This window comes from Phaseolus vulgaris, chromosome 6, assembly GCF_051622355.1.
Source record: "Phaseolus vulgaris cultivar YP4 chromosome 6, ASM5162235v1, whole genome shotgun sequence".
Taxonomy (NCBI): domain Eukaryota; kingdom Viridiplantae; phylum Streptophyta; class Magnoliopsida; order Fabales; family Fabaceae; genus Phaseolus; species Phaseolus vulgaris.
In genome coordinates, this window is record NC_143503.1 from 3,564,233 (window position 1) to 3,591,976 (window position 27,744).

Here is a 27,744-nt window from a genome sequence, read left to right on the forward strand (position 1 = left end):
ATAATAGTAAAATGATATATTAGTTTCATAATATTGTATTGTGACACTTTTTCATCTAGACATTTCAAGTTTTTATTTTTCTGGTTTAAAACTTAAACCGAAGAGAAAGTACAACGAGAATTTAAAATAAGTTGGACTATCTTACCTCTATGCATTGTTCAACCTCTCGTCCTAGTTTTTCTTCCCTCTGCTAGTGGTTCAGTACAATTTCCCAACTTATAAAAGACAATAATCGAACTTCTCCATCTACCAATAATATCTCTTTCATAAGGGCTAAAAAAAATTCAATGGAAATAATAGTTTTTAGAAGTCTTATATTTATTCATAGGCCTTATATATAAAATTGTTTTGTTGAATGTCCACATAGCTAGTAGCTAATATGTGTGTGGTAAATAGGTTGAATTCTTTTAGTCCAAGACTAGCATCGGTGGGGTTGCAAGTTTCTCTCGTTCTTCAGGCCAAAAAAAAGGTTAGACATTTTTTATTTTAGTCATTGTATGTTCATAGTTTAGGGAATATTTCATTGTTCTCAAATAAATTAAGCAATGCCAGATTATAAGACTTTCTTTTATAGTTGAATGATGCATTGTGTTATACGAGAGGTTATGGATATTCGTTAAAATCGAAGTTGGATGTATGATAGATTAATGTCTGATAAAAGGGGATATAAAGATGCATTTTTAAAATGACTAGATGAATTTGTGTCATGTGAAGAAACAAATTTGTCAATTGGAAAAATAAGGTGTCCTTGTTCTTCCATTTTGAAGAAGTTAAAGTTAATCTTTATAAGAAAGGATTCATTCCTGGATATTGGTATTGGACATGTCATGAAGAAAATGACTCAAACATATGCATAGATACTAGTCCTGAGATTTTCAATACACAGGAAGGACACCTCAATAGATTTGAGAGCATGGTTTATGATGTTTCTGGTCTAAAGTATGAAATAGATCGTGATCAAAAAATTGATAACTCTCCAAGTATGAATGATACTCCAAACATAGAAGCCCAAAAGTTTTATGAACTATTAGATGCAGCCCAAAAACCATTATGGCCCGGATGTAATAATCACACCGAATTGTCTTTTACTGTTAGATTTTTGACAATTAAATCAACGGGGAACATGTCTCAAAGATCTCGTGATCAAACATTAGCCCTTATGAAAGAGACACATCCTATTGGTAGTCTTATTCCTAATGATTTCTATAAGACCAAAAAATTAGGCTCAAAACTTTGTTTAACTGCAAAAAAAATTGAGTGTTGTGTTGATGGTTGTATGTTATTTTACACGGATGAAGAAATGAAGTTAAAAGAATGTAGATTTTGTCACAAACCACATTTTCATATATGAAGTGTTGGTAGAGATAAATACAAAGAGGTTCCTGTTAAAAGAATGCATTATTTACCTCAAAGTGGAGGTAAATAATGGTGTTGAAGGCTACTGTTATTGGAAGTAGACCTTATTATTTTGGCTCATCTTCTTTCTCAAATGGGTGGATATAAAGTCAAGAGCTTGATAAACTTATAAGAGATATGGAAGTAGTTAAGAAAGAAAGAGATGAGCTTTGAATCAAAATTTTAAATATTAAGCAACTTTTTGAGAAAAACAATGCAATGATTCGACAATGGATGGATAGCATTAATCGTCAATCCATGCCACCAAGTTTTGAGGAAACTCAAGATGAGGATGAAACACAACCACCCAGTCAACCACTCAATCCTTATCAAGGTAATTTTGCTACACTATTCTATATATATTTTTAAATTTCAATCTTGCTAATAAATTTTATTTTATATTTTTTGACAGGTAGATGATTATTGTTATAGCTAGCATTAAAAGCTCACATGGTACACAACTGAGCATTGGCTCTTCATGGAATAAAGTTCACACACAAAAATGATAGATAAAGCTTTTTACTACTGTATGTCTAGCTGACCCAAATAGATCAAATGAGCCACTAGAGCAATTGTATGCCTCCCAAGTTTCACAACTTCAAGAGATGGGATTCTTTGACACACAAGAGAACATAATAGCTCTTATTGCTACTTTGGGTAATGTTCATGTAGCAGTTGAACGATGGGAACTCTGGTTAGTAGCAATAATGTTTGCAAGTTCTCTTTTGTCTTGATACGAGGTTGGCCAGTTTGAATCACAAGTTTTCAAGCGCATTGTTGGGTATTCAAATAAAATCATAAATTTGTCCAAATTATAGTGGTGTTGCGATTGTTCCTTCTAATGATCTAATTTTCTTCATGTACATACTTATATTGAAACTAGTTTTAGACGCAGCAAGAGATCTTAAAATATTTCAAAAGAATTGATTTTTACACTTGATAAATAATAAAAATAAAATAATATTTTATAATAAATTATATTATTTAGAGACCAATATAGTGACTATTTTTTGGTATTTATATATTTGGTCACGAAATGAGTTTCTATATATTTTAGTAACTAAATTGGTTTCAATGAAATTGGTTGTTAATTTGGTTTCTATATAATTGGTCACTAAATTAGTTTCTATATATTTGGTCACTAAATTGATTTTTATTTAATGGTAACTAAATTGGTTTCTAAATTAGAATCTAAATTGGTATCTAAAATTAGCGAGCATGATTTTAGCCACTTAAGATTATTAGTTTCTAAATTAGTCTCGAATTAAATTAGTGACTAATTTTATCAATTTAGAAATAAAAAATTTAGTTTCTAAAAGCACTTTTTCTTGTAATGATAAGAGGTTTGTATGGCATTCTTCCTTATTATACCTTAGGACTAGTTAACCCTTTATCTAAACAAGTTAAATGTAGATATAGGTAATCTATGCAAATATTCACATTATATTTTTACATTGTTTATTTTCTATCATACTTTTACAATATTTATAATTGTTTAAGAGTCCACGTCAACTAGAAATAAGACTAAATTATAGTATATGAGTGAGTGTAAACTTTACCTAACAAACTAATTTTGTAAGGTTCAGTTAGTCTAAAATCTCACTTTCTTAAGATAGTATCAAAGTTATTCGGAACTCATCCTAATAAGGTGACGAGTCTCGTGTCCACGACTATTGAGTTTGTTCCTAGTTCTATGTGTTAGAATGTATGGCTTTAAACAAGAGGGGGTTGAATGGTTTAAAGGGGGTTTTCGCAAACTTTTTAAGATAGAATGAAATTATTTGCAAGAAACCAGATTTAGGAATTCAGTTTGCCAATAACAAAGCTCAAAATAGAAAAAACAACAGAAAAACAATCGGTTGTTTCGCATAAACAATCGGTTGTTTATGCCAGTAAAATAACAACAACTGAAATTAAAGAGTTTAAGAAAGAGAGAAATGCACAAACAGTTTATATTGGTTCACTCTTAACCCAAGAGCTACATCCAGTTTCCCAGAAACCACTGGGGAATCCACTAGGTAATCAAATCTAGATTACATACACACACCACCAAAGAAGTGACCTTGATCCCCTCAAGACACACTTCCTTTGGCTCAGCACATACACCACCAAGAATGTTGATCTTGACAACCTCAAGAGCACACAACCCTTCTTAGCTTTACAACACCAGAATGTACACAAATCACAGAACGAATTACACTGTTACAAAATCAACTGAAATCAATACAGAGTAATCATATTCCATTTCTCTCTTGAATATCCAAAGCTCAAGTTAAAACTCAAATGCTCCAAAAAACTCTTTGAAAAACTGAAATCTGTTTTTCTTTCTTGCTGTTTGTTATAAAACATTAACAAACTATTTATAGTATTCAAATCTTGGTCAAAGCATTTAAAGCAGGAGCGTATTCAGTTATGAAATCAATTAAAGCTTTTTTAACAAACAAAATTGTTTTTGTTAGGATTCCAAACAAACAATCGGTTGAAATAGTGAACCAATCGGTTGTTTGGGTTTGACAGCAAGTCAACCATCCAAAAATTTTCAAACTTTTTCAAAAATACCTAAGTATAAAACAATCGGTTGTTTCGACAAAACAACAGGTTGTTTTTCACTTAGTTTGAAAAACACTTTAAACTTAAGAGATTTGAAAATACTTAAGCTTTAGATTCAACAAAGAGTGGATTACAAACATAATGTACCTCGGATCCTATTCTAAATGTATTTTTCGATAAAGTCATTATATAGATCATATTGCCAAGATCTTCTAAGAAGAAGATTCATAAGAAGAAGTAGTTTATTAATCAATATCTCTCCTTCGTGACTAAGTTATTGTAGTCTTTATGTGTAGTAAGTCATTGACTACCTTGCTCTCTAGAGTTTCTAGTCTTTATATAGTATTAAAATCATGACTATTTTCTTGTGTTCTTTTGAGCTTCTCTTTAGCTTATTCAAATAGGAATCAAGACCCTTGCTTATCCTACATGAAAGACCATTGCTCTTTCTTGGTTTGCAAGTGATAGTCACATGTTATAGTCAGATTTCTCAATATTTTCTTGTTTCATTCGTTTTTCTTTCCTTTCTTTGAAGAACAACATAGCATACTCATCTCCTAATCCAAACCACTCTTTGACCACCATCATATACCAAATCCTCCAAGAAGCCAAACAAGAAGACTATTCAGCCCATCAATGAGTGGTGGTCTTTTGTTCTCATCTACAACAACTAGTGGAGATGGAGAGGCACTGAGGTGACGGGGAACATGCTGCAGAAATGCAGATAGCTGCTGTAACACTGTAATAGTGAAGGAGTTTGCTGCAATTACCTATGTTGTTTTCTGTTTCTTTTGGTACATCTTCTTCTACCTCATCAATGAAAAGATTGGTTGTAGCATTGGCGACAAGTGAAATTAACAAATAAAAAATAAATATTGTAATAAAGGGCTTACTCAAAGGATCCCAAGTGCATCCTAGAAGAATAAGAAGAAATTACTGATCTTAGAAAATCAGCTTTTTCACTCAGAAAAAAAGAGAGGAAAGAATACAGATACATTTTTCTAATTTCCAAGTTAAAAAAAAAAACGCTCTAAAAGCTGTTAAAACTGGTATCAATACTAGTGCTTGATATGCTATTAGGAATCAACTTAGTCAAATTCTCCTGCACCTTATAAATTGTGACCTGCGCTCAATTCTTTTTTAAATTTTCAAAATTATTTTTCATTTCAAAAACTGGAATTCAAAAAATGATTTTTTATGAAAAATCAAAATCTTATTTTGGAAAAGCAATTTCAGAGTAAAAAATACATTTCAAAAAATAGAATCTATAATATATTCTAGAAAAAAAATTCAAAAATAAGTGTTCCAAAAATTTAAATCCAAAAACATATTTAAAAAATGAAATTCAGAATCGTATTCTAAAAAAATCCGGAATATATCTTGATTTGCATCCCTTTTATTTAAAGACATTTTTATTATTTCAAATAAAAATTGGTTACATGTTAAAATACAATCGGGTGCAGGAAGTAATGGCCTCAACCCTATTATAAAACTCAGGCTTTCTAGAGCTATTTGGAAATTATTTTGCAATGGTGTTTGCGAAATTCTGATATTACCTTAACCCTAAACTCTTAAAAAATATAAATATAAACTACCACAAATTTTTAAAAATATGAAGAAAAAAAATACTCTTTCTCCAACAAATTGAAACATATAACTGTTTTTACATCTAAAATTTTACGATTCATCGTTGTATCGATGACAATTTTTATATCCTTTTTTCTTTCTGTAAAAATATACTTTCTTTTCATTTAAATTAGAAAAAACAGGGAGAAAAAGCCAGACAGTTCATTAGTTGAGCCATTTGTTTCCTCTTGTTTACAAATGCTGGCTAAATTATAAATTCTCTTATTTTACATTTTAATATTTAAGAAACAATGTTGCGAAAATAATCTCCGAATTTAAAATTATTACATTAAGTAGCAGGTTCTTGAATTGCTTAGGATTTCAAACTAAAATTTTAATATTTCATGTATTTTTTTAGATGATAGACAAATCATATTCACTTCATTTTATCTTTTTATCTTAATATTAAAAATATTTTTTAATCATCTAGAAAAAAATAAAATTATTACATTAAGTAATAGGTGCTCAAATTATTTAAAAATACCAAAATTGGTTTTCAAACTTAAAAAAAATTGTTGCTAGATCATTGATCTTATACAGAGAATTCAATTGATCTCCAAAATAAATATATGATCTATGGTTTAGGGTTTTAAAGAAGTTACAAAATCAAAAGACCCAATTATAACTTTATTTTAAGAGACCTAGTGAGACATTGTTAACCAATTAAAAAACATGGTAATAAATATAGCCTTAAAATAAGTAAAAAATTGATTATAGGATAAAAACATTGTTTTTTAATGTCCGTTTTAATCAGTTGTCTAAACCGATTTCCACGAAAACATTGCATGAAACCCATTGCAGGACTATCCAGTGGATAATACCACGAATGTTGAGCGCAAAATGGCAACCCTAATTTCCAACCATCTGGTTTTTGAGGAAGCCTGAATGAACTGCGTGGGAAATACATCTACAGAGGTTAGTAATTCTTGAATATCCATCTCTCGCACGCTCTGTTGCAGTTTTGATTTCATCTGCAAGCGATGAAGGCAGAGACTTTTCTTCCCCACCACAAGAATCCAATATTTCATATGGAACCACCCCAGAAGGATAGACCCCACTGCTCACAAACCATTTTTCAAATCAATCCTTGTCTATAATCGCAAAGGCCAAGACATTTAACCAAAAACGAAAACATAATAATAATAAATTCAGATCAATGAGCATTGTCACGTCAGAATAAAGATTAAATTTCTGCTAAAAAATAAAAATGATAGTAATCATATTCTTAATAATTTAGGCTTCGAATCTAACTAAAATCCAAAAAACCTGGGTAAACTTTTCAAACGTGGAACTTAAGGGTCTAAAATTTGTGGGCAGTATGATAACCTGATAGTGATTACCCGGTAGGTCCAACCATAACACTTTCTAATTATTTCTAATAATAATTTGAATTTTGGACGAGTTTAATACCTCAATTTGGTGTTTTGGGGCCTTTTAATTTATATTTTATATGATATAATATGGTTTTAAATATTCAATATGATACGTAACCGCGACACGTTTTCTCCTCTCCTTCTCAGACCAACTCGGTATATTTGCAGACGCATATAAAGTATGAATGCAAAATCTGAATGAAGATTGGATATGGAACTCCGATCAAGAAAGGACCAACTCTCAGCAAGACATGGAATTTAAAATTAAAATTAAAACAAAAAGGAAGCAAAAGTTTACCATTTTAAGCTCGTTATATCAAATACGGCTTTCACCTTCCTCCCACTATGGAAATCAATGAAAGACAGCTGCAAATCAAGCCTCTGAACTGCAAAAGTAGAGCATGAATCGAAGTGAAAATGCAGTTTCTCCTCATCAAAATGTTTCAATGAAAATGCAAGGTAGCATCAATCAATTATCGGAAGAATTTTTGTATATAATGGAGGATTCAACTCCAAGGCTGAAATGGGATATGAATTTAAAGAAGTAATATTTTAAAGAGTAGGGAAAACTTTTGTTTACCTGAATGAGCATAGAACTTTGCGTCGACCAAATTTCTAATCTCTATCCGAGCTGATTGAACCTCCTCAACCACATCTAGCAGATTACTTAACAGTGAACTTGTTATCTGCATCGAATAGCAGGCCAGCACATCAGGTTGGATAATAGTATTCATCATTTGCTATTTTTTAATTCTTGAAAACCTATGAAGATGTAGAAAGAACACTCTAGCTCATATGTACCTCGAACAGCCTAGTCCTTTGGTTCCTAGTCTCTCTACAATTACGTCTCTTGTCAATTAAGCAATTATTGTCATACTTACCATCCTCCTCCTGTTAATGTACATGTTGAGTCACTTTTGCCTTTAATTCACTATGATATTTTGGATCATATATGTTAAACCTTAGTTTTATTTCTATTTCGTCACTATTGTTAATCATTTTTCCTAATGAACCTAGGTAATTTTAATAATAAATCGTTTGGACATTTTCTCCATCTTTCAAGGATTCTCAAGTGAAATTCATAATTAGTTTAATGCACACGGGTATGTGTCTTCCCAGTTTCAATCATTTCTTTATAACCTCACAAGGAATTCTACATTAAGTTAATTTTTCAAGCTGCAAAACTTGCACCCATGCAATAAATTGGCACATTTATGCAAGTTTTGAAACTGTCCAGAGTGCTGTGCTGCAAAAGTTGCACGACTTTGACAACTTCAAATGTTCACTTTTTGGGTTATATTGGCTAGCCCATTTTAGGTCCTTAGATTCGTAAATCCCTAAAGGGAAAACCCCAAGGAGAGGCAACGCAGTGACACAATGATCGTGAATTGACAGCTCTACTTATGCTAAGCTTCGATATTAGAGTTAGCAACTACATGCTGCTTGCGGGACCACCATGAAGATTAGAACCCAAGTAAATAGAAACACCTGATGTAGACCTGCAAACATGGGATCAACAACCCAATCACGCATGACGGGCAAAAGCTGAAGACCGAAGTGAATAACCTTTAAGATAACATAGTATGCGTTTGGCAGTAACCCAATGAGATTCCAATGGTTTTTGACCATTAATTGATGAACAGTGTTAATCCACATGAGAAAAAGTATCACAATAGTTGAGATCATAAATCTAAGTGTATCCCTTAGCTACTAAATGAGTTTTGAGAGTACTTCACTAGTAGGACCAACCTTAACAACATAGCTCCCACACGCCTCTTACCAAGAGGTAGAGGGACAGGCTCCCCAGTACCACTTGCATTTCATCAATCATAGTTTGTCGCTATCCAGGATGAAGGAGACAAATGATGATAATTTTAAAATTTATAAATAGGATATGCATTACGAGTAGATCTAATACCTTTTCTTATAGCAATAAGTCAAGCATGATCAAAGTCAAGAGAAGGCGATGAGGATGAAGGATCCATGGTATGGGAATCTAGTGGTGAAGGATATCAGTCACGAGTATCTTCGGGAAAGGATGAATGAGTTATTTGTGCTCGACACTAATATGTGAGAAGAGGTGGTAGAACAATGCCTTCTGTACTTTGAGCTCGAGTTCAAGAGGAAGAATGAATAATCAATGGATCACAGGAACAAATGAATATTGTTCCATGGATGACAAGAAAAAAGGGGTGTCTTCAAAGAAAGTAACATCAGCAAACATGAAATACCTTCTAGTAGAGGGAGTGTAACACTTATACCCTTTCTGAAGATGAGAATATCCCAGGACAACTTTGCAGAAAGCATGTCAAGGCATGGGAAGACATTATGAACAAAACAAGTACTCCTTAACACACATGGAGAGACATGGTATAGAGGACCATTTGGAAAAAAATATAGAATACTGAACTTTATTCTCAATGGAGGAAGAAGGCATCTTATTGATTAGAAAACAAGCAGTAAGGACTGCATCTCCACATGGATGAACAGAAACATTTGAATTCAACATTAGAGAGTGTGCAATTTCAATAAGATGCCTATTCTTCCTCTTTAATATACCACTTTGTTGTGGAGTGTAAGGACATATTGACTAATGTAAATTCTCTGGAAAGACAAGAATGAAGAAAATGCAACAGAAAAATAGTCCTTATGATTACCACTTTTGAGAATTTTAATTATCTTTCCAATTTGGTTTTTAATTTCTTTGTAGAAAGACATAAATATGGATAAAAGTTCAGATTTGTCTTTCACTAAATAAACCCAAGTACACAGAGAGGATTGATCAATGACAGTTACAAAATAATTAAAACCAAAAGAAGTGACAGAACTTGGTCCCAAATATCACAATGAATATTAGAAAAAACATAATTACATTAAGAATTTTTAGAAAAAGAAGATCCAACATGTTGTTCTAACTCACACAAGCACCATCTAAAGCTTGAATGTGTTTGAAACTAGGATTCATCATCTTCAATTTTGATAAACTTGGGTGATCCAAACGATCAGACAAAAGTTTTGGGGTTGGAATTGCAAACAAGTTATTGAAGGACTTGGTTTTAGATAATAAAGACCCTGTGACTCATGATGTCCTTCTCCAATCATACAACCTATATACCATGTTCCTGTTTAACAAAGGAATTAACAATAAAGTCACAGAATAGTTTAAAGAGTCAATTGACTCAAAAATTAATATGTAAGGACAATGAGGAATGAACAAGACGGAATTTAAATTTAGTGAAGGGGATAAAGAAAATTGGCCAATTCCTTGATATGCCCCTTTGGATACATTGGCAAGAGTAACAACATGAGGAATTTTTGGGTAAGAAATGGAAGAAAATAAATAAATGTTACCAGAGACATGGTTTTAGGCACCTGAATCAAAATCCATGTACTATGACCTTCCACAGATTGAGAAATGCATGCAGTTGAGTTGACACACTTGGCATTGTAGAGGATTGACCTTAATTGATTGAGTTCTCAGACTTGTACCTAAAAATTCTTGGTACTCTTAATCAAAAAATTTAGATTATGATCTTTTAAATTTAGATACATAAGCATCTTTGCTTGGAAAGCCATGCAAGGAATAACAATTTTATTGGGCATGACCCATTCTCTTGCAATATGACCATTGAGGACTTCCACACCTACCACCACATCCTCCTTGTATATTCCGACCTTCTCTTCTATGAGGGATTGTTGCTGCGGAAGTTTCAATAATTTCAGGTTTAATTGTCATCCTTCATTAGGTTAGGCACACAAATGAATCTAGTAATCAAACAATCTATAGAACGAACATGATCAAAATCCAAATGTAGGCTTAATCAAGTCCATATAATATCTGTCAAGTTTCTTGTTGAGTTCCTCTAATAAGTCTGCCACTAGGAATCTTTTAACTTCTTCTACTACAAACAAGAAGTGTGTAGATCAACGCATGGATGATCAGTTAGTTGCACGACCACCGATTGGGTTGCGCTCCTTGAGGCACATCTAACCCTACACTTTTTTTTAACAAAACAGCGTCAAGTGGCAGCAGCGCAACAAAGAGCAACAAAGACAATGATGAAGATAATGTAGGATCATACCCACTCTAATACCAACTTGAACAAATAGGATGGATAGAAAAACTTTCTATGCAGCACCGGAGTTTTCTTTCCACTATTGATCTATCAAAATCCACACATCAATACAAGAAGCCTTAAAAGATGAGAACTAGGTTTGAGCCATGAATGAAGAAATTGGTGCATTAGAAAGGAATGAGAGTTGAGAGATTACAGAGAGACCAAAGGATAAGAATCCATTGGGTTGTAGGTGGATATCCACAGTTATGTATCAGTCTGATGCCACACTGGATTGGTATAAGGCAAAGTTGGTTGCAAAAGGTTACACCTAAACCTATGGGATCGATTATGAGGAGACTTTTGCTCCAGTGGCAAAAATGAATACAATCAGGATTATTCTCTCATTGGCAACGCACTTTGGTTGGGAGATGCATCAATTTGATGTTAAAAATGTCTTCTTGCATGGAAGCTTGGAGGAAGAAGTATACATGGAGATTCCACCTGGTTATGGTGCTATTGATGAAGGGAATAAGGTGTGGGGACTTAAGAAGGCCTTGTATGGTCTTAAACAATCACCTTGTGCCTAGTTTGGAAGGTTTACTCAAGCTATGGTATCTTTGGGGTAGCGGCAAACTCAGGATGATAAAACTCACTCTTCTTTTGGTCTAAGTAGATGATATGATTATTGCAGAGGTGATGATGAGATTGAAAAACAGACTTTGAGGGAGATACATCCTTGTTTCTCAAAGGAAATACATCCTTGATCTCCTCAAAGAGAATGGTAAGTTGGGTTGTAAGATCACTGGAATGCCAATATAGCAAAATCATAGGATTGGGAATGATGAGAAGAGCCCAATGGTGGAAAAGACACAATATCAAAGAATTGTAGGAAAACTCATCTATCTATCTATCACACACTAGGTCAAACATAGCCTATGCAGTTAGTGTAGTTAGCCAAGCCAATTCATGCATGATACAAGAGAAAGACACTTGCAGGCAGTAAATAGAATTATTCAATGCTTAAAAGCCTCTGTGGGAAAGGATTGTTATACAAAAAAAAGGGAAAACTTATCCATGAAAGTATATACTAATACTGACTATGCATGATCAATTGTTGATAGGAAATTCATCACAAGCTATTGCATGTTCTTGGGTGGAAATTTGGTGACATGGAGAAGCAAGAAACAAAATGAAGTTACAAGATCAAGTGAAAAGGCAGAATTTAGAGTCATGACTCAAGGGGTTTGTGAACTATTATGGATGAAGATCATACTCAATGACCTCAAAGTAAAATATGAAGTTCCTATGGGACTGACGTATGATAATAAGTCTGCCATCAGTATTGCACACAATCCAGTTCAACATGAACAAACAAAGCACGTAGAGATAGACCAACATTTCATTAAGGAGAAGTTGGATAATTGTCTTATAGTCATCGAGGATATCCCTTCAAGACTCCAATTGGTAGATATATTCACTAAGGGACTTCCCACAAAACAATTCAAAGATCTTACTTGCAATGGAAATGATAGATATACATTCACCAGCTTGAGGGGGAGTGTTGCATAATCAGGAGATAATTACTCCATAATTAATACAATTTTTTTTTCTATTTACTAGGACAAATTTGATATCTTTTGGTTGTTTGATTTGTATAGCTTTAATTACCTATTCTTTCTTTCCTTAATTAGGTTGTAAATAGTCTATAAATTTAGACTGTAATCACATTTGTAAATACATTCAATCTTTTTCTTTCAAGCAAACTCTATATAAAGAGATGAGCCTAACAAAGCATAATAGAAAAGGGAATCAAATAACTAGCTAATGTAGATGATTGGTGCACTAAGCACTCAAAATATGTTAGCTACTTTAACTTATATGACTAGCAAATTATCCTAAATTCTAATGTATGCAATTGTCCCATCCTTTATGCTTCTTGGGCTTGGAATCAACGCCTACCCCATCCATGGTCAGCTCTCTATCACCTACAATGTTGCTTAGGTCTAGATTCCACTCATCCCCTTCCCCGAGGAAAAACACCTTGTGAGGTGCTAAGCTACAGAAAGTGTATCCCAATCTTCCCATATGATGTCCTTCAAAGAAACCGGACCACTTAATCAAAACATCTGTTTAGGAGGAACAAAAATGGTGTCAAGCTTGGTGGTCAAGAGTGAAACTGGACCAACAACAAGTTTATCATTAGAAAAGAGGAAGCAATTCTTGAGGTGGAGGAAGGAGGCCATGGTGAGGCTTTTAGTGAAACATGGGTGATTTTTGGCACTCTCGGGAAGGGACTCACCACCAATAACTATTATTCTAGGCCATTTTATATTAAATTGTGGCTCAGTCAACAATACAATGGCTTAATCATGATCCGTAGCATTGTTTTAAGTTTCTTGGTCCATGATCCAAGAAAACATGAAATACAAAACAACAATAACTTACTAAAAGAAAATTATCATATTCATAAGAAATAAAGTATATACCTGTGTTTCTCGTGCCATACTGCATGAATCAATGAACTTCTTAGTTGTATGTGGATTTAAGACAAACACAAATGCAGAAAAAGCATCCAAGTTTGGGAAGGTCTGCAAAATAGACACACCATAGTAGAAAAGAAAAGGGAATGTTGCATAATTAGGAGAATTATTTCGTAATTAAGTGCAGATTTCATTCTCTATTTATTAAGACAGATTTGATATCTTTTAGTGATTTGATTTTATATGTATAGCTTTAATTACCTATCATGTCTTGCTCTCATTACCTATTATTTCTTTCCTTAATTAGGTTGTAAAAAGTCTATAAATTGAGACTGTAATCACATTTGTAAACACATTTCAGAAATACATTTCATCTATTTCTTGCAACTAGAAATGAATATTGAATGCTATAATAACACAGAAAAATTGATAACTAAATTACCTTCCCAATATTCGCATCATTCAAGCTAGTTGATGTTATTATCCTAGATTGACCAGTATTTAGAGTGACCCTACATTCCATCAAAATAAGTTGGAACTTTCATATTTAGTCATCATAAAAGATACACTGAAGCTTCAACCACAGAAGGAAATGGAGCAAAATTAACTAACCTTTGAGTTACATAACCACAATAGTTGAGACAAACTTTGTGAAAACCATCCTTGCACTCAAAATCTTCAATTTCCCACGACTAGAAAACAAAAAAGTAGAAAAAAATGATGTTTAGTATTATTAAAAAGAATATATTATATTTGGTATGAGGACAAGAACCGTATTTAAAGTCACAAGACCTTCAAATTCTGGCGTATAGACTTGCAAGGCATTCTCTTCTGAAAATAACCATAAACAGCTTTCACGGTGTCAGTATAGCTTTCATCCCCGTTCATCTTGCAGTGGCTCTGTAAGAATTTACTTAAGGATTTTGCTTTTGACTCCAAAGATTCAAGTTCCTGCTTCTTTTCCAATACCTTTTTGCAAGAAACCTAGCAATGAACAATAAAATATTACCAATTGAAATGAATGGAACAGCACAACAGGTTGAACCTTTCATGATCAAGTTACACCATCAGACTATGAACAAGAGTTTGGAACAAATGCAAAGGAAAATATATCATGCATTCTACAGATCATTGGTTGTTCAGAACAGAATTGATTTATCATTATTGATTATTGCATGGTTATTTAATGATAGTTGTATATTTAAAATATCAACATTTGAGCATAAATCACTATAATGTTGAGTGCTTTAAACTATGGTCATCTATCATTTGTAATAGAAATCATTTCAATGTATAACATTTTGTTACATATCAAGAGGATAACAAGTCTTTGAAACAAGCAAAAAAAAAAGCTACAGGTCTTCAGAATTGTATTGATTTCTCCCAGTAACAAAATGGGGAGAAATGTTCAAAATGCGAAGTTAGTAACCATATTGTGCAAAGAGTTTGTTTTGATTTGAAGTTCCAAATTTAGCTTCTATGACCATTGCTCAAAAAAGCTCAAATACATCTCAACAATTATTTATAGCAAAACAATGAAAGTTGGGACAGAATTGGATTAAGAATCCAGTCGAAGTTGTAAACTCCAACCAATCTAAGTGCGAGATGGACCCTGGCAAGTAGGAAGTTGGTTTCTGAAAAAAGTGACCTTAAAGGAGCAAACAAGGGGAAGCCAAAGTCCGAAAAGGAGCGAATGAAAGATGCTGCATTGAAGTGTTTAATTCTATGACAAGTGCTACAATCGTGTCACTGCAAGCTGGGTAAAAGGAATGTCAATGAGGTGGTGGACATAACCAATATTTTGGTGTATTTTGATGGTTTTGTAGCTGCAGTTTGCAGTGCTTATAGCATTCCAATACGAGCACGATGCTAGCTAGAATAAGATGTCTAGCTTATGCAGCAAACATTATCTATCTATTGCTTCTGGGGTGTTTGTTCATCTCTTTATTCTTGGAGATTCTTAATGTGGTTTGGTTTATGTAAAAGGGTTGGGATACCCCTTTTGTATCCCTCTTAATTTAATTTCATTCTTTGCTGATCAAAAAAAAAAACAATGAAAGTTGGGTTTCATATTAAAATTAGACATGTTCAAAGACAAAAAGGGGGATATTGTTGCATACAAAAAGGAGACTAGGTGTAGCTTTCAAAAATTGAAATTGAACTAGTATAAAAGGGTCATGTGATCTTTCTCTATCTTTACTATTCTTTCGTGAATCCTATAATGTTTTAAATGGGTCAAAAATAGGCCCAAAAAAACCTAATTTTAAGTAGGTTTTGAACTCTTAATTAGGTTTAAGAACTCATGCAGCCACAGCACATTCAAATTTTATTTGAATAATTAGGGTTTTAGGGTTTTATTAGTTACAAGTTGGAATGGCCAAAGGCCTAAACTTATTAGGGTTTTTTCAAATTAGGTTTAGGGTCTTCTATCTTCTTCCTGCGCCGCATAGTCCCTTCTTCATTTTCCGTCGTCATCATAGCATGCGTCGCCGTTGTTGCCACCGCACTAGCTCACCTTGCACCGCAGCCACCATCTTTTTATCCGTCTTTTTCGATATTTCCATTTCCCATTAGCATCTCGAGATACCAAAAGCAGCTGCCATGGGAAGACTGCATCGCTACCGCCTTGTTGCGGTAGTGGTAAAAAAATCCACCATTGCCTTCCGCCATAACCAAAAAGTGATAACACAAATCCTTAATTGCTAAATTGTGAACTTGCATTGGATCAACATATTTGAAGATATAGTGGAAGTTAAATAAGTTCTTTTCCCAAAAGGTGATCTTAGGGCAAAATAATTAAAATATTTTCAGACAAATTTCTACATAAGGACTTACAAGAATGAACAATAAGAAAAAACTGAAATTGACATCTCCACAAGTAAATTAGGTTATATATCAACTAACTTGTAAAAACTCTCTCACCTAGCTCCTTCAAAATTCTCCAAACTTTTACTTTTAACTTGTGTGTGAGCTAATTTTAACTTGTGGAGAAGTTAATTTTGTTTTTTTCTTCATATTTTTCTGTCTTAAAAAGCTCTTCTAAAGAAGCTAATCCAAACAGTTTATAATCATCAAATCTTCTTGGTGAGCTACTTGTTTTACACATATAAGGGGTCATTTGCTCCACCTAACTCCGAGTTTAACCATTATTCTTGGAAGACCTTTACAATAAATTGGTGATAAATTATTTTATTGTGTATTTCTTAAATACGATGCGACAGATTTCTGATTCATTGTGTTAAATTGAGGGAGTTTCTTTGAAGGAAATTCTGTTGGGGCTTAGGCTTATGCTAGTTGTTTGTAGTCTGTACTTACAAACTCTTTGCAAAAATGATATGACGAGTTGTAATGTGATGTCATCCACAAGACAAAGTACTAACTCTTTATCTATATTAATACTAGACTAATTAAATAAGGAAATTGCATTTAAGTTTGTGGCATTGACTAACAAAGTCACGTAATTGCAGCAATTAGGAATTTATGATAACTGCAATATTTGTACTATAGACACAATCTCTTCAAATATCTTTCATTCTCTATTCTCCAAATGATATCTGGAGACTGAAAAGAAGTAAACTGATAGAACTGGGATCAGATTAGGACCAAGAAACAGTAACCAAAGAAGCAAGAAGTTCTTTATTTGCACTAAAGAACTTCCTCAAACAGAACAGTTCTCACTTGAATTGCTTTTAGGTATACAGTTGTATTTCTCCTCCTTCAACCTCATTCCAAGTTCCAGGTCAATTTACAAAAATACTTCATACACACATAATCATACCTGAGATTTTCCCTCGGAACAATTATCATTTGCTTGAGTGTCCATTGCCCCATGTTTAGATGAGGATGGGAAGAAATTTAATTTTATCATCTCACACTCTTGAAGCCCAGAGTTAATCTGTTGTACCTTATTCTGTTTGCAATGGAAGTTCATATCACCAACTGTGGGCAATGCTCAATACTAACATGTTTTCAAGTAAGATAGAATACCAGTAATTTGTCATGCTTCATAAGCAATAGTTGTAATTTTGCCTTCTCATATGCTATATTATGCAGCAATATTCTTGTTTCAGCAACTCTGCAAAATATTACTCTAAGTTCACATCACCAAGCGATCATATTCAAAACAGTTCCATAACCATACATGTATTAAACAGCATAATTCTCAATCCTTGGTGTTACTTAGACAGCATAAGCATACCTCTTGTCTCTATGAATGTTTAAAGGATCAGTTATTTTATGCTGGAGAAAAAACAAGAACCGTGTCATGTCATGTGAGCAAACAGATGCCAGGCTTAAACTGTCTTTAGAGGAAGTAGCATGTTCTAATCACTGTAAAATGTAAGCTTGCTATAATATAATAAACTAAAGAATTGTATTAAATTTCATTACCTGAGATTGAATTTCAGAACAAATAATCTCTGTCTCCTTAACTTTCTGTAGATTAACCAAAATATCTTCCAACCTGCCAATCTAAATATTGAGGGGGGTTAAAGCATTATTAATATAAATAGCTATGAGATGTTTAAGTGAACAATCAAAACTAAAAAGTAAGCAACAATATCCATATTTTCAATTGAATACTATCATTTTCTAAGTCTACACCCAAAAATTAAAACATACCAATCTTAAATTTAGCTTATCAATTGAAGGAGGTAGCAAGTGATTTGTTCCGGCTAAGAATTTTTTAAGAAACTGCAAGGTAATTGTGAAGAGTTCAGAGGCCAATCTAACCAATTGAAACTATATACAATACAACATAAAACAGTAATCGTACTAGATCCACATCATTGGAAGTCTGATCTCCAAGCATCCCTCTTTCCCTACTCACAGAACCTCTTTGCTCCAAAACTAACTGTAGATCAACACTCCCATTTGAATGAGCCTCTGGTGTTCTGTCAATCCTCCCTATTTTATCTATTTTGTCTCTATTTCTTAGTATCTGAACACCTTTTCTTTTCTTCCCAGAAGAAATCCCAATACCTGATTTGGTAAGAGGGCTCTGAGATACATTGAGTACTGAATGGTAGTTGTTATCAGGACCATGATCATCAACAGTACCCTTGGGAGACACGTCTTGCAGGGAGCACAACTGAGGTGTTACTTCTTGGATAGGAGAACTTGGAACTAGAATTTCATCTTTCCTTGTGCTATCTGCCAAGTCCACATCTCCCACCTTCATTGAAAGAGTCAACTGTGAGGGAGAAGCTCCCGTTTCAGCAGACATAGAATTTTCATCATTTTGAGAAACATGAGCTGAAATTGAATTTAAGTTTCCCTCATCCATCTTGGTGTTCACGGTCTCTTCATTTTGACTTGACTTGGAAATACTTTTTAAAAACTGAATTTCACGATCATTGCTATAAGCCAAACCTTTATACGTGTTACTAGCTGGAGTTAAACTGAACAGTTTTTCCCCTAAAGGAGTCCGGCGACTGTCATCTTGCTTGTATTCTTGATTTTTTTTATTTGACAAAGGAAATCCAGGAGAGTATTTTGGAAATCTAGCTTTCAATACGTCCATTCCTTTTTTGAGACTCGAGATGGCAGGAGCCTCGATAGTTACCATCTTCGAAATGCTGCTCAGTGCAGAAGATGAAGTTGCACGATTTGCGACACTTACCTCTGGACCATATAAAACAGATTGCTCTAAACGTGGAGTGATGTTTCCAGCATGTGCAGATGAAACAGAAGACCTCGTAAATGATTGTTTTCCTCCAGACAACAACAACGGCGTAGACCCATATATGGGATTTTGGTCTACTTTATCAGACTTACAATCTGAATCCAACACCATTCCTTTGTGTTCGCCCACCCTCAGCGGTGTTTCTCTATTACCATTCTCAAAGTCCAGTTGTCTACAAATTGGCAAAATCTCATCAGTTGCATCTTTAGTAGACTCCTTAATTTCCTAGAAAAAACAAAACAGACAAACATGAATTAGTTCTGCACATAACCCAAGTGTTGCAATAGCAAGTATAAGGATAGCCACTAAAATGTCATCACAAATAAACCATGCACACCTACAGCTTGATACTATTAATCAAATCAAATGCATACAACATGCACACATAATAATCACACCGAATATTCATGATTAATTTGAACAAAAATCTTCATAAACATCATTAAAAGAAAAAATTACCATAAAATAAAATTAACCTATACATTCATAAACTTACTTTTAGTTCATTCATAAACTAATTTTAAATTATGAAAAACTTGTTTTATTTACTTCTCTTATTTTCGTCTCCTTTATTCAATTAGTGGCTCAAGCTCGAGCTAGAAAGGATGTCCATCATTTGGTTTCTGTAAAACACGAGATATTAATCCCAGTTTTGACCAGAATAAAAAAGAACTCCTAAACTATAAGTGCCTACTAAAGCAAGCGCAATTAATGCTCACCTCGATTGAAGAATCAGAAGGTTGTGTCTGGTGGGATTGAGTGACTGGAGGAGACGCAACCGAACCTTCCAAGCTGCGTTGCGACGAGTCATTGGGTACTGCCTGAGCCAAAATTGCAGCATCCTCTGGAGGGATTAGTATGTCGTATTCAGAGCTCCTCTGGTGCTCTCCCTCGATGCTCATGTCGTTGGAGTCTCTGCCTGCGCTATGTGCGTCGAGTACCACTCCGCACCACTTCCGCTCCGTGAGCTCCATGTAACTTCCTCGAGAGTGAGAGTTCGGAGTTGTGACGTCGAACTGGCGCGTCTTGATGTCGCCGGAGTCCGAGCGAGCGAGACTCTTGTAATGCATCGAGAACGCTGTGGAGTCCATCGTCACGTCGTCCGAGACGCCGGAGTCCGACAACCGCTCCGGCCTGATGAAATGCGTCGACACCGGACCCGGAAAGTCTTCATCGTCATCTGCGTACATCAGGAGCAACAAATTAATAATAAACTACAGAGAGAATAAGAAAATTTCGCGGAAGAGAAAGGAAAGAGTCGGAGCGCACCATCGCCTTCGTCGGCGGTGCTGCTGCCGCCGGTATAGGGAGAGCCGATTGGACGGAGGAAGGAGTTTCCGTCTTCAGCTTCCTCGTGGAGTTGCGGCTGCTCTTTATCGTCGTCCTCGCTGTCGGAGGCGAGGTCGCGGAAAAACCCTACGATGGAGGGATCGGAAGGGGCTTCGGAGGGAGAGGAGGAGGAGTCGTCGTCGCGGCGGAATACATGAACGGAGGTGATTTCGTTGTCCGCGAAGCTCACGCGCCGCAGCCTCTTCTTCTTCAGCGCTACGGTGGTTTCGTCTTCGCTTTGGGCGTTGTTCTTCGGAGGTTCCATTGTGGCGCGTTTGGTTTACAGGAGAGTAGGGGACGGAGGCCAAATCAATATTGTGCGGGAAATTATTAGCCGTTTCAAATTCTAGAACAGAATGCATTTTTTTTTTATGGGTGTTTTTTTATCTTTTTTAAAAACTTTGTATTATTATTGTTCCTAAAAACTTTAAACTTGATTATTTTATTCTTTACTAAACGAGGAAATAGTGGTTATTTTTCTACTTTAATTTCTCTAAAATATGAAATTTTTATTCTTATTTTATTGTTTGTTTTAAAATAAGTAAATAATATTTTTTTGTAATGTGTTTGGATTGAAGAAGGGGTTTGTGGGGGAGAAGAAAGATTATGAGGATGAGAGAAAATACATGCAATTGCTTAGATTGAGGAGAAGGATGATAGTGTGGATTGAGGGAATTTATAAATTATTTTAAAGATAAAAAATGAAAACTTATAAATATATTTTTTGTTATTAAAAAAATATTTAAATAATGAATTATGATATATTTTTTTTTTAGGTTTGAGTTAAATTTTTCTAATATATAATATTCATAATTATATATATTTTTAATAAAAATTAAAAAAATATAATAAAAAATATTTTTGTGTTAAATTGAAAAAGAATATTAAATATATTAAAATTTATGAAAATAATATTTATTATTTTATACATTTGTTATTTATATAACTATATATGTTTTGTTGATATTATAATTTTATTTTCTTATTTTCATTATTTATAATTATATGTTATTACTAATAGTATAATTAGATATTTTTAAAATTATTAAATAAATTTATGTAATATTTAATTTTGTATATTGTAATAAAATGCAGAGTATTTGAATAAAATGCAAGAATCTTATATGAAATTAACACAAAATTTTTCATTTGTGTGAATAATGAAAAATGTTCTCATCCTCTTTTGCATTCATTCGTTTAATTTTATAAGACTAAAAGTATATTTTAAGTTTCTTATGTAATCTTATTTTCTTTTATTTTTGTACAACATTTTTTTCTTCCTTTTAATTTTATGACTGTTCTTGTCGGTTGACCTAATCGTCGGTTGACTCTAGGAATAGGTTATGACTCCGTCTGCCTGGAATTTGCTCTTTCCTTTGGATGTTGGAACGAGACTCTGTTGAAATAGAGGGGGTCCTACCTGTTGATTGCACTCCGATGAGAAGTGAGTATTGGGCTTATAAAAACAATGAGTAAGTAAGCAAGTAGTTTCAGTCTTAGAAACGATGTACATTTACCATGAATCTCAAGTCTCTTTTATAAACTACTTTTAGGTTACTTCTTGTAACAACCTTTCTCTCACAAGAATCTTATCTCGGGTGAAAGTAGGTTTGATGGGAGGAGAGTCTCTTACAATGCGCACAATCTTAGTACAACAATTGCACAAAATCTTACCTCCTTGGAGTGCATAATCTTAATAGCATGTCCGCCAGGTACCAACTCATGTACTAGCATCAGGGGGTCAATCTGTCCACTGTAGACGTACAAGCCTTTACATATCATGCATGCAACTTATTCCCCAAACCCCTAGCGCTATTGAGCTTAGGCGTCTTTAGAGAATATTTTACTTGTGCTAGACCTGAATGTACTAAACACACCATTCACACTTTTTCGCTGACCAAGCCTTATACACGTTAAGTATATGAATGAACTTCAACGCACACATACCTAGGGCTCACTTACGTTGCTCATTAACTCAACCAGACCACCAAGTTGACTTGCTTGACACAGGTAACGATGTCCGATCACCGAGCGCTGAGCCCAGCGCTTTGGTCCAATACAACGAATTATGTGAATTTTCTTTTCTTCCAAATCAAGAGTAATGAAATAAATTTTCGTTCACATTATTATTATTTCCTGATGTTGTATTTTTTTTCCAACAAAATTAAAAAAATATGGCAGATCTCACCTCAATTTACTATGAAGACTAACACTTTTAAATGATAAAAAACGGCGATTCTTCTAAAATAATATTTAAAATTATCAAATAAATAAATAAAATTGATTTCAAAATCAAACCCAAAGGACATTTTAAACATAAAATAAAAATATATATAATATTTTCTTCATTCTTGTTTATAAGACTTTTTCAACATAATTCGCATTCTTTTAAAAAAATAGTTAAATTAATTTAAAATAATAAACTTATTAGTAATAATATGTATTATGAATTCAAAAATTACCTTACGCATTTACTATTAAAGTAGTTGAGAGAATTTAATAAAATAATTAGGTTTTATGACAAGAAGGTGTAATTTTGGCTGACTTTTATGAGAATGGAAAAATCACAATTAGACTAATAGTGTTTGAAAAACACAATTTTATTATGATGAAATTATGTTTTTAAATACAAGTTTCACTCGTTCTATTTTATTCTAAGTAAATTATACTTAAATCATGTTTTTAACTTGTTCTATATTTTTACTAAAATTGTTTATTTTTAAAAAATACTAAAGTTATATATCTATGCACAAATATCTTTATCTATTTTTTAATTAATATAGTACATCTAAACAATATTTTGATTATTTTTTAAAAAATTAATTCAAATTTGCACATTTTCTTTATCCTCTCTTTTCAGTTCTAATAATGACTTGTTCTCTCTTTATCTTTCACCACTTCTTTCGTCACTTCAATTATTCCATATATATTAAGAAGTAAACTTTAAGTCTAACTCAATTTTATAAAACTGACTTATAAGATGAGGTTTGAACTCACGTATGTACTATAAAATGTCTTAATCTATAGTCAATGTGAGATCTTCAACACCCATTACGTTGAGGCTGTCCACTCGTACATGAACTATATATTATAGGTGGTCTGATAACGATTCAATAGTGGGTGGTTTGATAACGATTCAATAGCGGGTGGTCTGATAAGTTCAACAATAAGCTCAAAATGACTCTGATACCATATTAAGAAATGAATTTTAAGCCTAACTCAACCTTATAAAATCGACTTATAAAGTGAGATTTATATATATATATATATATATATATATATATATAAATGTTATAATCTCTTGTCGATATTGAATTTCCAACATTTTACCCTAATATGAAAATAACGTTTTACCCTAACAAAGAAGATAAATAGATCAACTTGCAGTATTCCTTCTTCATCTTTTCAAGTACACTCCATTTTTGTAGAGTTATATCTCTTATCCTCTTTTTTTTCTTATTTTTGTGTTGGGAAACACTTCGGCATCCCTTTATCGAATATCACAAATATTAACTTTTATATTATATGATATGATAAGTTTATAGATTTTACATTTCAAAATTAAAAAATCAAGAAATGTTTGTATTTTCTGAAGTATAGGAATGCACGAGAAAAACATGAAGGTAGAGGGAGAATTTGTCCTTTTCTCAATGGTTGATGTTTCTATTGCTAATGTATTCAAGGTACGTACGAATTTAGAATTAAAAATAAATAAAATGATTATAATAATAATAAAAAATATTAATTTAATTTTTTTAAAATATATATATATATATATTAAATTCTATTTTTTAAAGCAATAAATTACATAAATAACCAAAAACTTTATTAAAAAACAAAAGAAAAACTATTTGAGGTAAAAAAAAAAAAATATTGCAAATGAAGATAGTACTAAGGTGTAGGATTTCAATAAAACACAACATGCATTAATTTTTTTTTAATGGTGTTATATTTTGAATTTTCAACTGTTTTAATTTTCGTTATGCAGTTTGTTTTTTTATCGTAAATTTTTATTAATTTCTGGGATGTTAATTATTTTTTTTTAGGTTTTGTAAATCATTATCACTTCGAGAGGTTTTCCAAACCTATGTTATTTCTAGGAGTTTTTCAAACCTCTATTCCTTATCGGAATTTTCTAAACTTCCATTACTTCCAAAAATTTCCCAAACCCATTAATTTAACTTTTTGTATTTTTTTAAACAAGTTATTTTTTCAAATGGGTATTTTTTTTTAATACACACCTTAAAAATATTTTAAAATTTTAAAATTTATAATTAAATTTAATATTAATAAAAGAAAAATAAATAAAGTCCACAGGTGAATTAATGTAAACATAAAAATAAAATTCACTCACACCTTAAAAGATACTCATTTTACTTTATATATACAAGTAAATTTCACAGTTTAAATCGAATATACAAATTGAAGTGTGATATTTCAAATTCACAAATTGTATATTAGAGTATTTTTATATATTAAAGTTGAAGTTTGGATTTAAAATTCACAGCTTGAAAAAGGAGATTATAAACAATCTACATTCTTTATAATAACTATCAATAAAGAGGCACTTCACATGCTTGAAGTTTTTTATGCTTTTTTTTGCTTCCCTTTAGTTAATTGCACATATATTTTAAGATATAGTAGATATAGTAAGACAGATAATAGTAGCCTAAAAAAACAAAGATAATAGTAACGACCCGATATAAACATAGTTTAATTTTATTGCTATGAACTAAAGTTACACATGATAATTTAGTTGTATGAAAATATTTATATTATCAACAATAGCCAATCTAACGTTTTCGTAATTTATGAAAATATTTATATTATCAACAATAGTCAATTAATAGACAATCACTACAAAAAAAGTGTATGGGGTGACGGTTATTTTCGTATAACCTGACGTTTATAACTGTCACATTATATGTCTATGGCGGGCGTACTGCCAGAATTCTTGTTGCCACAAAGTTTAATGTGACAATCAATTGAGAATTGTTGTAGAGAACGCCTTATAATGCATTGTATAAAGTGGCAGTTTTAAGCGTATAATTTACGTAAGTTATAAATGTCGTAATTTAAAGTTGGATAAACCAATTCCAATGTAAATAGTGGTAGTTTTAAACGCCACTTAAATACGGTATAATATGACGTTTATAATAACCTTTATAACTGTCATAATTCGAATATTAAATATTTAATTTAATTTTTAATATTTATAATAATTTATTTAATTCTTTTTATAATTAGATTTCATAATATTATTTAATTTCATATTATAATTAAATTTCATTACACAGTTAAGTTTCATCATATAATTAAATTATAACATAAAGTAATTTTATAATATAATTATACTTCATAATATAATTAAAATTGATAAATATAATAATCAAAAGATGACTTCATTCATTCATTGAGAGAACAAAGTTGATAATGTCAAACTAATCCAAACAACAAGTAAATTAAATTGTCAAAATATAAACTGTTTCACTTTCTAAATATATTACAACTAAACTCTCAATCCTAATTTGTGTTACTGTCTCCACTTGATCTTATATTTTGGGTTGGTAATGGAGCACCACTTCCAACATCCGGTGCCTGTAATAAGTTAAAATATGTTTAGAGTTAATTGACAATTTTTAAAAAATAAATAAAAACAGTATTATAATAAAATTTTAAGTATAGTAATTTATACCTCATTGATAGATGTTTGTACCAAATTTGATGCCATGGCAGCAAAATGTTTCGGCTTGTCTGGTCTAAAAGCAATGTAGGCTAGTAGAGTATGCTTTTAGCTCCTTACAGTTACAAGTTTAGTTGCTATTTGGTCTACCTTATCTTCAACATTTGTTGAAGACCCACCACTAGAGGAACCATGATTCATACTTAACCTTGTTGGGGATTTCTTGAAAGCAAGGGTAGGACAAGCTCCATATGAAAGTCCTCTGCTTTTCCTGGATGGTCATTTCAAAAGATGACACCAATTGGATCATTTAGACATATATGTGATGCAGTGTATGGATTTTCCAACATTAACTCATCAATTTTTTCCTACATAAAAATGGAAGCAACCAACATTAACTCCCGTCTTTTTCTGTATTGTCTAGTAGTATGTGTTTAATGGGAGACCCATAGTAAGGGATTTTTATAAGGGAAATAAAGAAACACGACCCATGTAGAAAAACAATAACAATAATAAAGAAATGACTATTTATCTAATCCAAAATTTTGTGCACATAGAATCCAAGGAACTAGGAAATCTCCAATCCTTTATAAAGAAAATGATAGGTAAGAGAAACTTAAGTTGCCCAGGTACTCATTTTGGTCTTGCAAGGTTATTCTGTATTTTAAAGTAGAAAAATATTGCTTTCCTTCTACCACACTAAAATATTTAAGTCGACCTGGTAGCAATGTCCAAACTACAAGACAATGTCCATGTCTAACATTTTTTAATTGCAACCGTAAGAGTCACTCTTGCCATAAACATGATATGAAATATTGAAGGATAAAGAATATAACATTATACACCCATGGCAGAGACAATATGTTCCCAAAACAGTGTCCAAAATAGCCCAAAACAATATATACCCATGATATAGACAATATGATCCCAAAATAGCATCCAAACAATCCAAAACAATGTATACTTATGACAGAGACAATATGATCCCAAAATAGTATCCAAAACAATACAAAATAGTCCAAAATGTTAGCATAAATGACCTTAAACGAGAGATGGGTGAATTGTTTAAGAGGGGTTTTTGAAAACTTTTTCAGGTTTAACAAAATTCTTTGTGTAAATCCAGAACAGGAATCAAGTTAGCCAAGAATTTAAGCAATTATACAACAAAGCAACAAAAAAGCAATCGGTTATATCAGCAAAGCTTAAAACAGAATTTATATGAGTTTAGGGTAAGAGAGAAATACACCAACAATTTATACTGGTTCACTCTTAAGCCAAGAGCTACATCCAGTCCCCAAAATACCATTGGGTAATCCACTAAGCAAACAAACCAGATTATAAAACACAAACCACCAAAGTAGTGACCTTGAACCCTTCAAGAAACACACTATCTTTAGCAAACCACACCAAGAGTATTGATCTCGAACACCTCAAGAGCACACAATACTCCTTGGCAACACAACACCAAAAATACAATAGGTTTAGAAATGATTACACTTGATCACAGTACAAACTGAATTGAATACAATTACAATTATCTCTTGAAAATCCAAAGCTTGATGTGAAT

General features: G+C 32.6%; 1 protein-coding gene across 2 annotated transcripts; it reads right to left on the reverse strand.

Moving 5' to 3' along the window:
* Window positions 1-6,256: 6,256 nt before the first annotated feature.
* On the reverse strand, window positions 6,257-20,852 carry LOC137830948 (uncharacterized). 2 transcript variants are annotated; one of them, XM_068638377.2, is made up of 15 exons: window positions 20,435-20,852; window positions 19,885-20,345; window positions 18,257-19,390; window positions 18,103-18,174; window positions 17,872-17,952; window positions 17,681-17,721; window positions 17,470-17,557; window positions 17,261-17,392; window positions 14,275-14,466; window positions 14,095-14,174; window positions 13,925-13,994; window positions 13,489-13,590; window positions 7,525-7,630; window positions 7,243-7,330; window positions 6,257-6,628 (listed from the first exon to the last, which is right to left on the reverse strand). In XM_068638377.2, the coding sequence occupies exons 1-15, from the start codon at window positions 20,757-20,759 to the stop codon at window positions 6,421-6,423; spliced, it is 3,180 nt and encodes a 1,059-aa protein (XP_068494478.2). In that variant the 5' UTR covers window positions 20,760-20,852; the 3' UTR covers window positions 6,257-6,420. The 2 variants fall into 2 exon arrangements, with proteins under 2 accessions (XP_068494478.2, XP_068494481.2); XM_068638380.2 differs by lacking the exons at window positions 6,257-6,628; window positions 7,243-7,330; window positions 7,525-7,630 and adding an exon at window positions 9,800-10,066 and having other exon boundaries at window positions 20,435-20,834.
* Between the last annotated feature and the right edge of the window lie 6,892 nt (window positions 20,853-27,744).

What these genes read in the sequence shown, in the direction of transcription:
- LOC137830948 (XM_068638377.2), bottom strand. Translation starts at nt 20,759, where the DNA reads ATGGAACCTCCGAAGAACAACGCCCAAAGCGAAGACGAAACCACCGTA. An exon ending in TGAAGCATGACAAATTACTG is followed by an intron (nt 17,393 to 17,469) that starts GTATTCTATCTT and finishes CATTGCAAACAG; the next exon opens with AATAAGGTACAACAGATTAA. An exon ending in GTTCCGAGGGAAAATCTCAG is followed by an intron (nt 14,467 to 17,260) that starts GTATGATTATGT and finishes GTTCATTGCTAG; the next exon opens with GTTTCTTGCAAAAAGGTATT.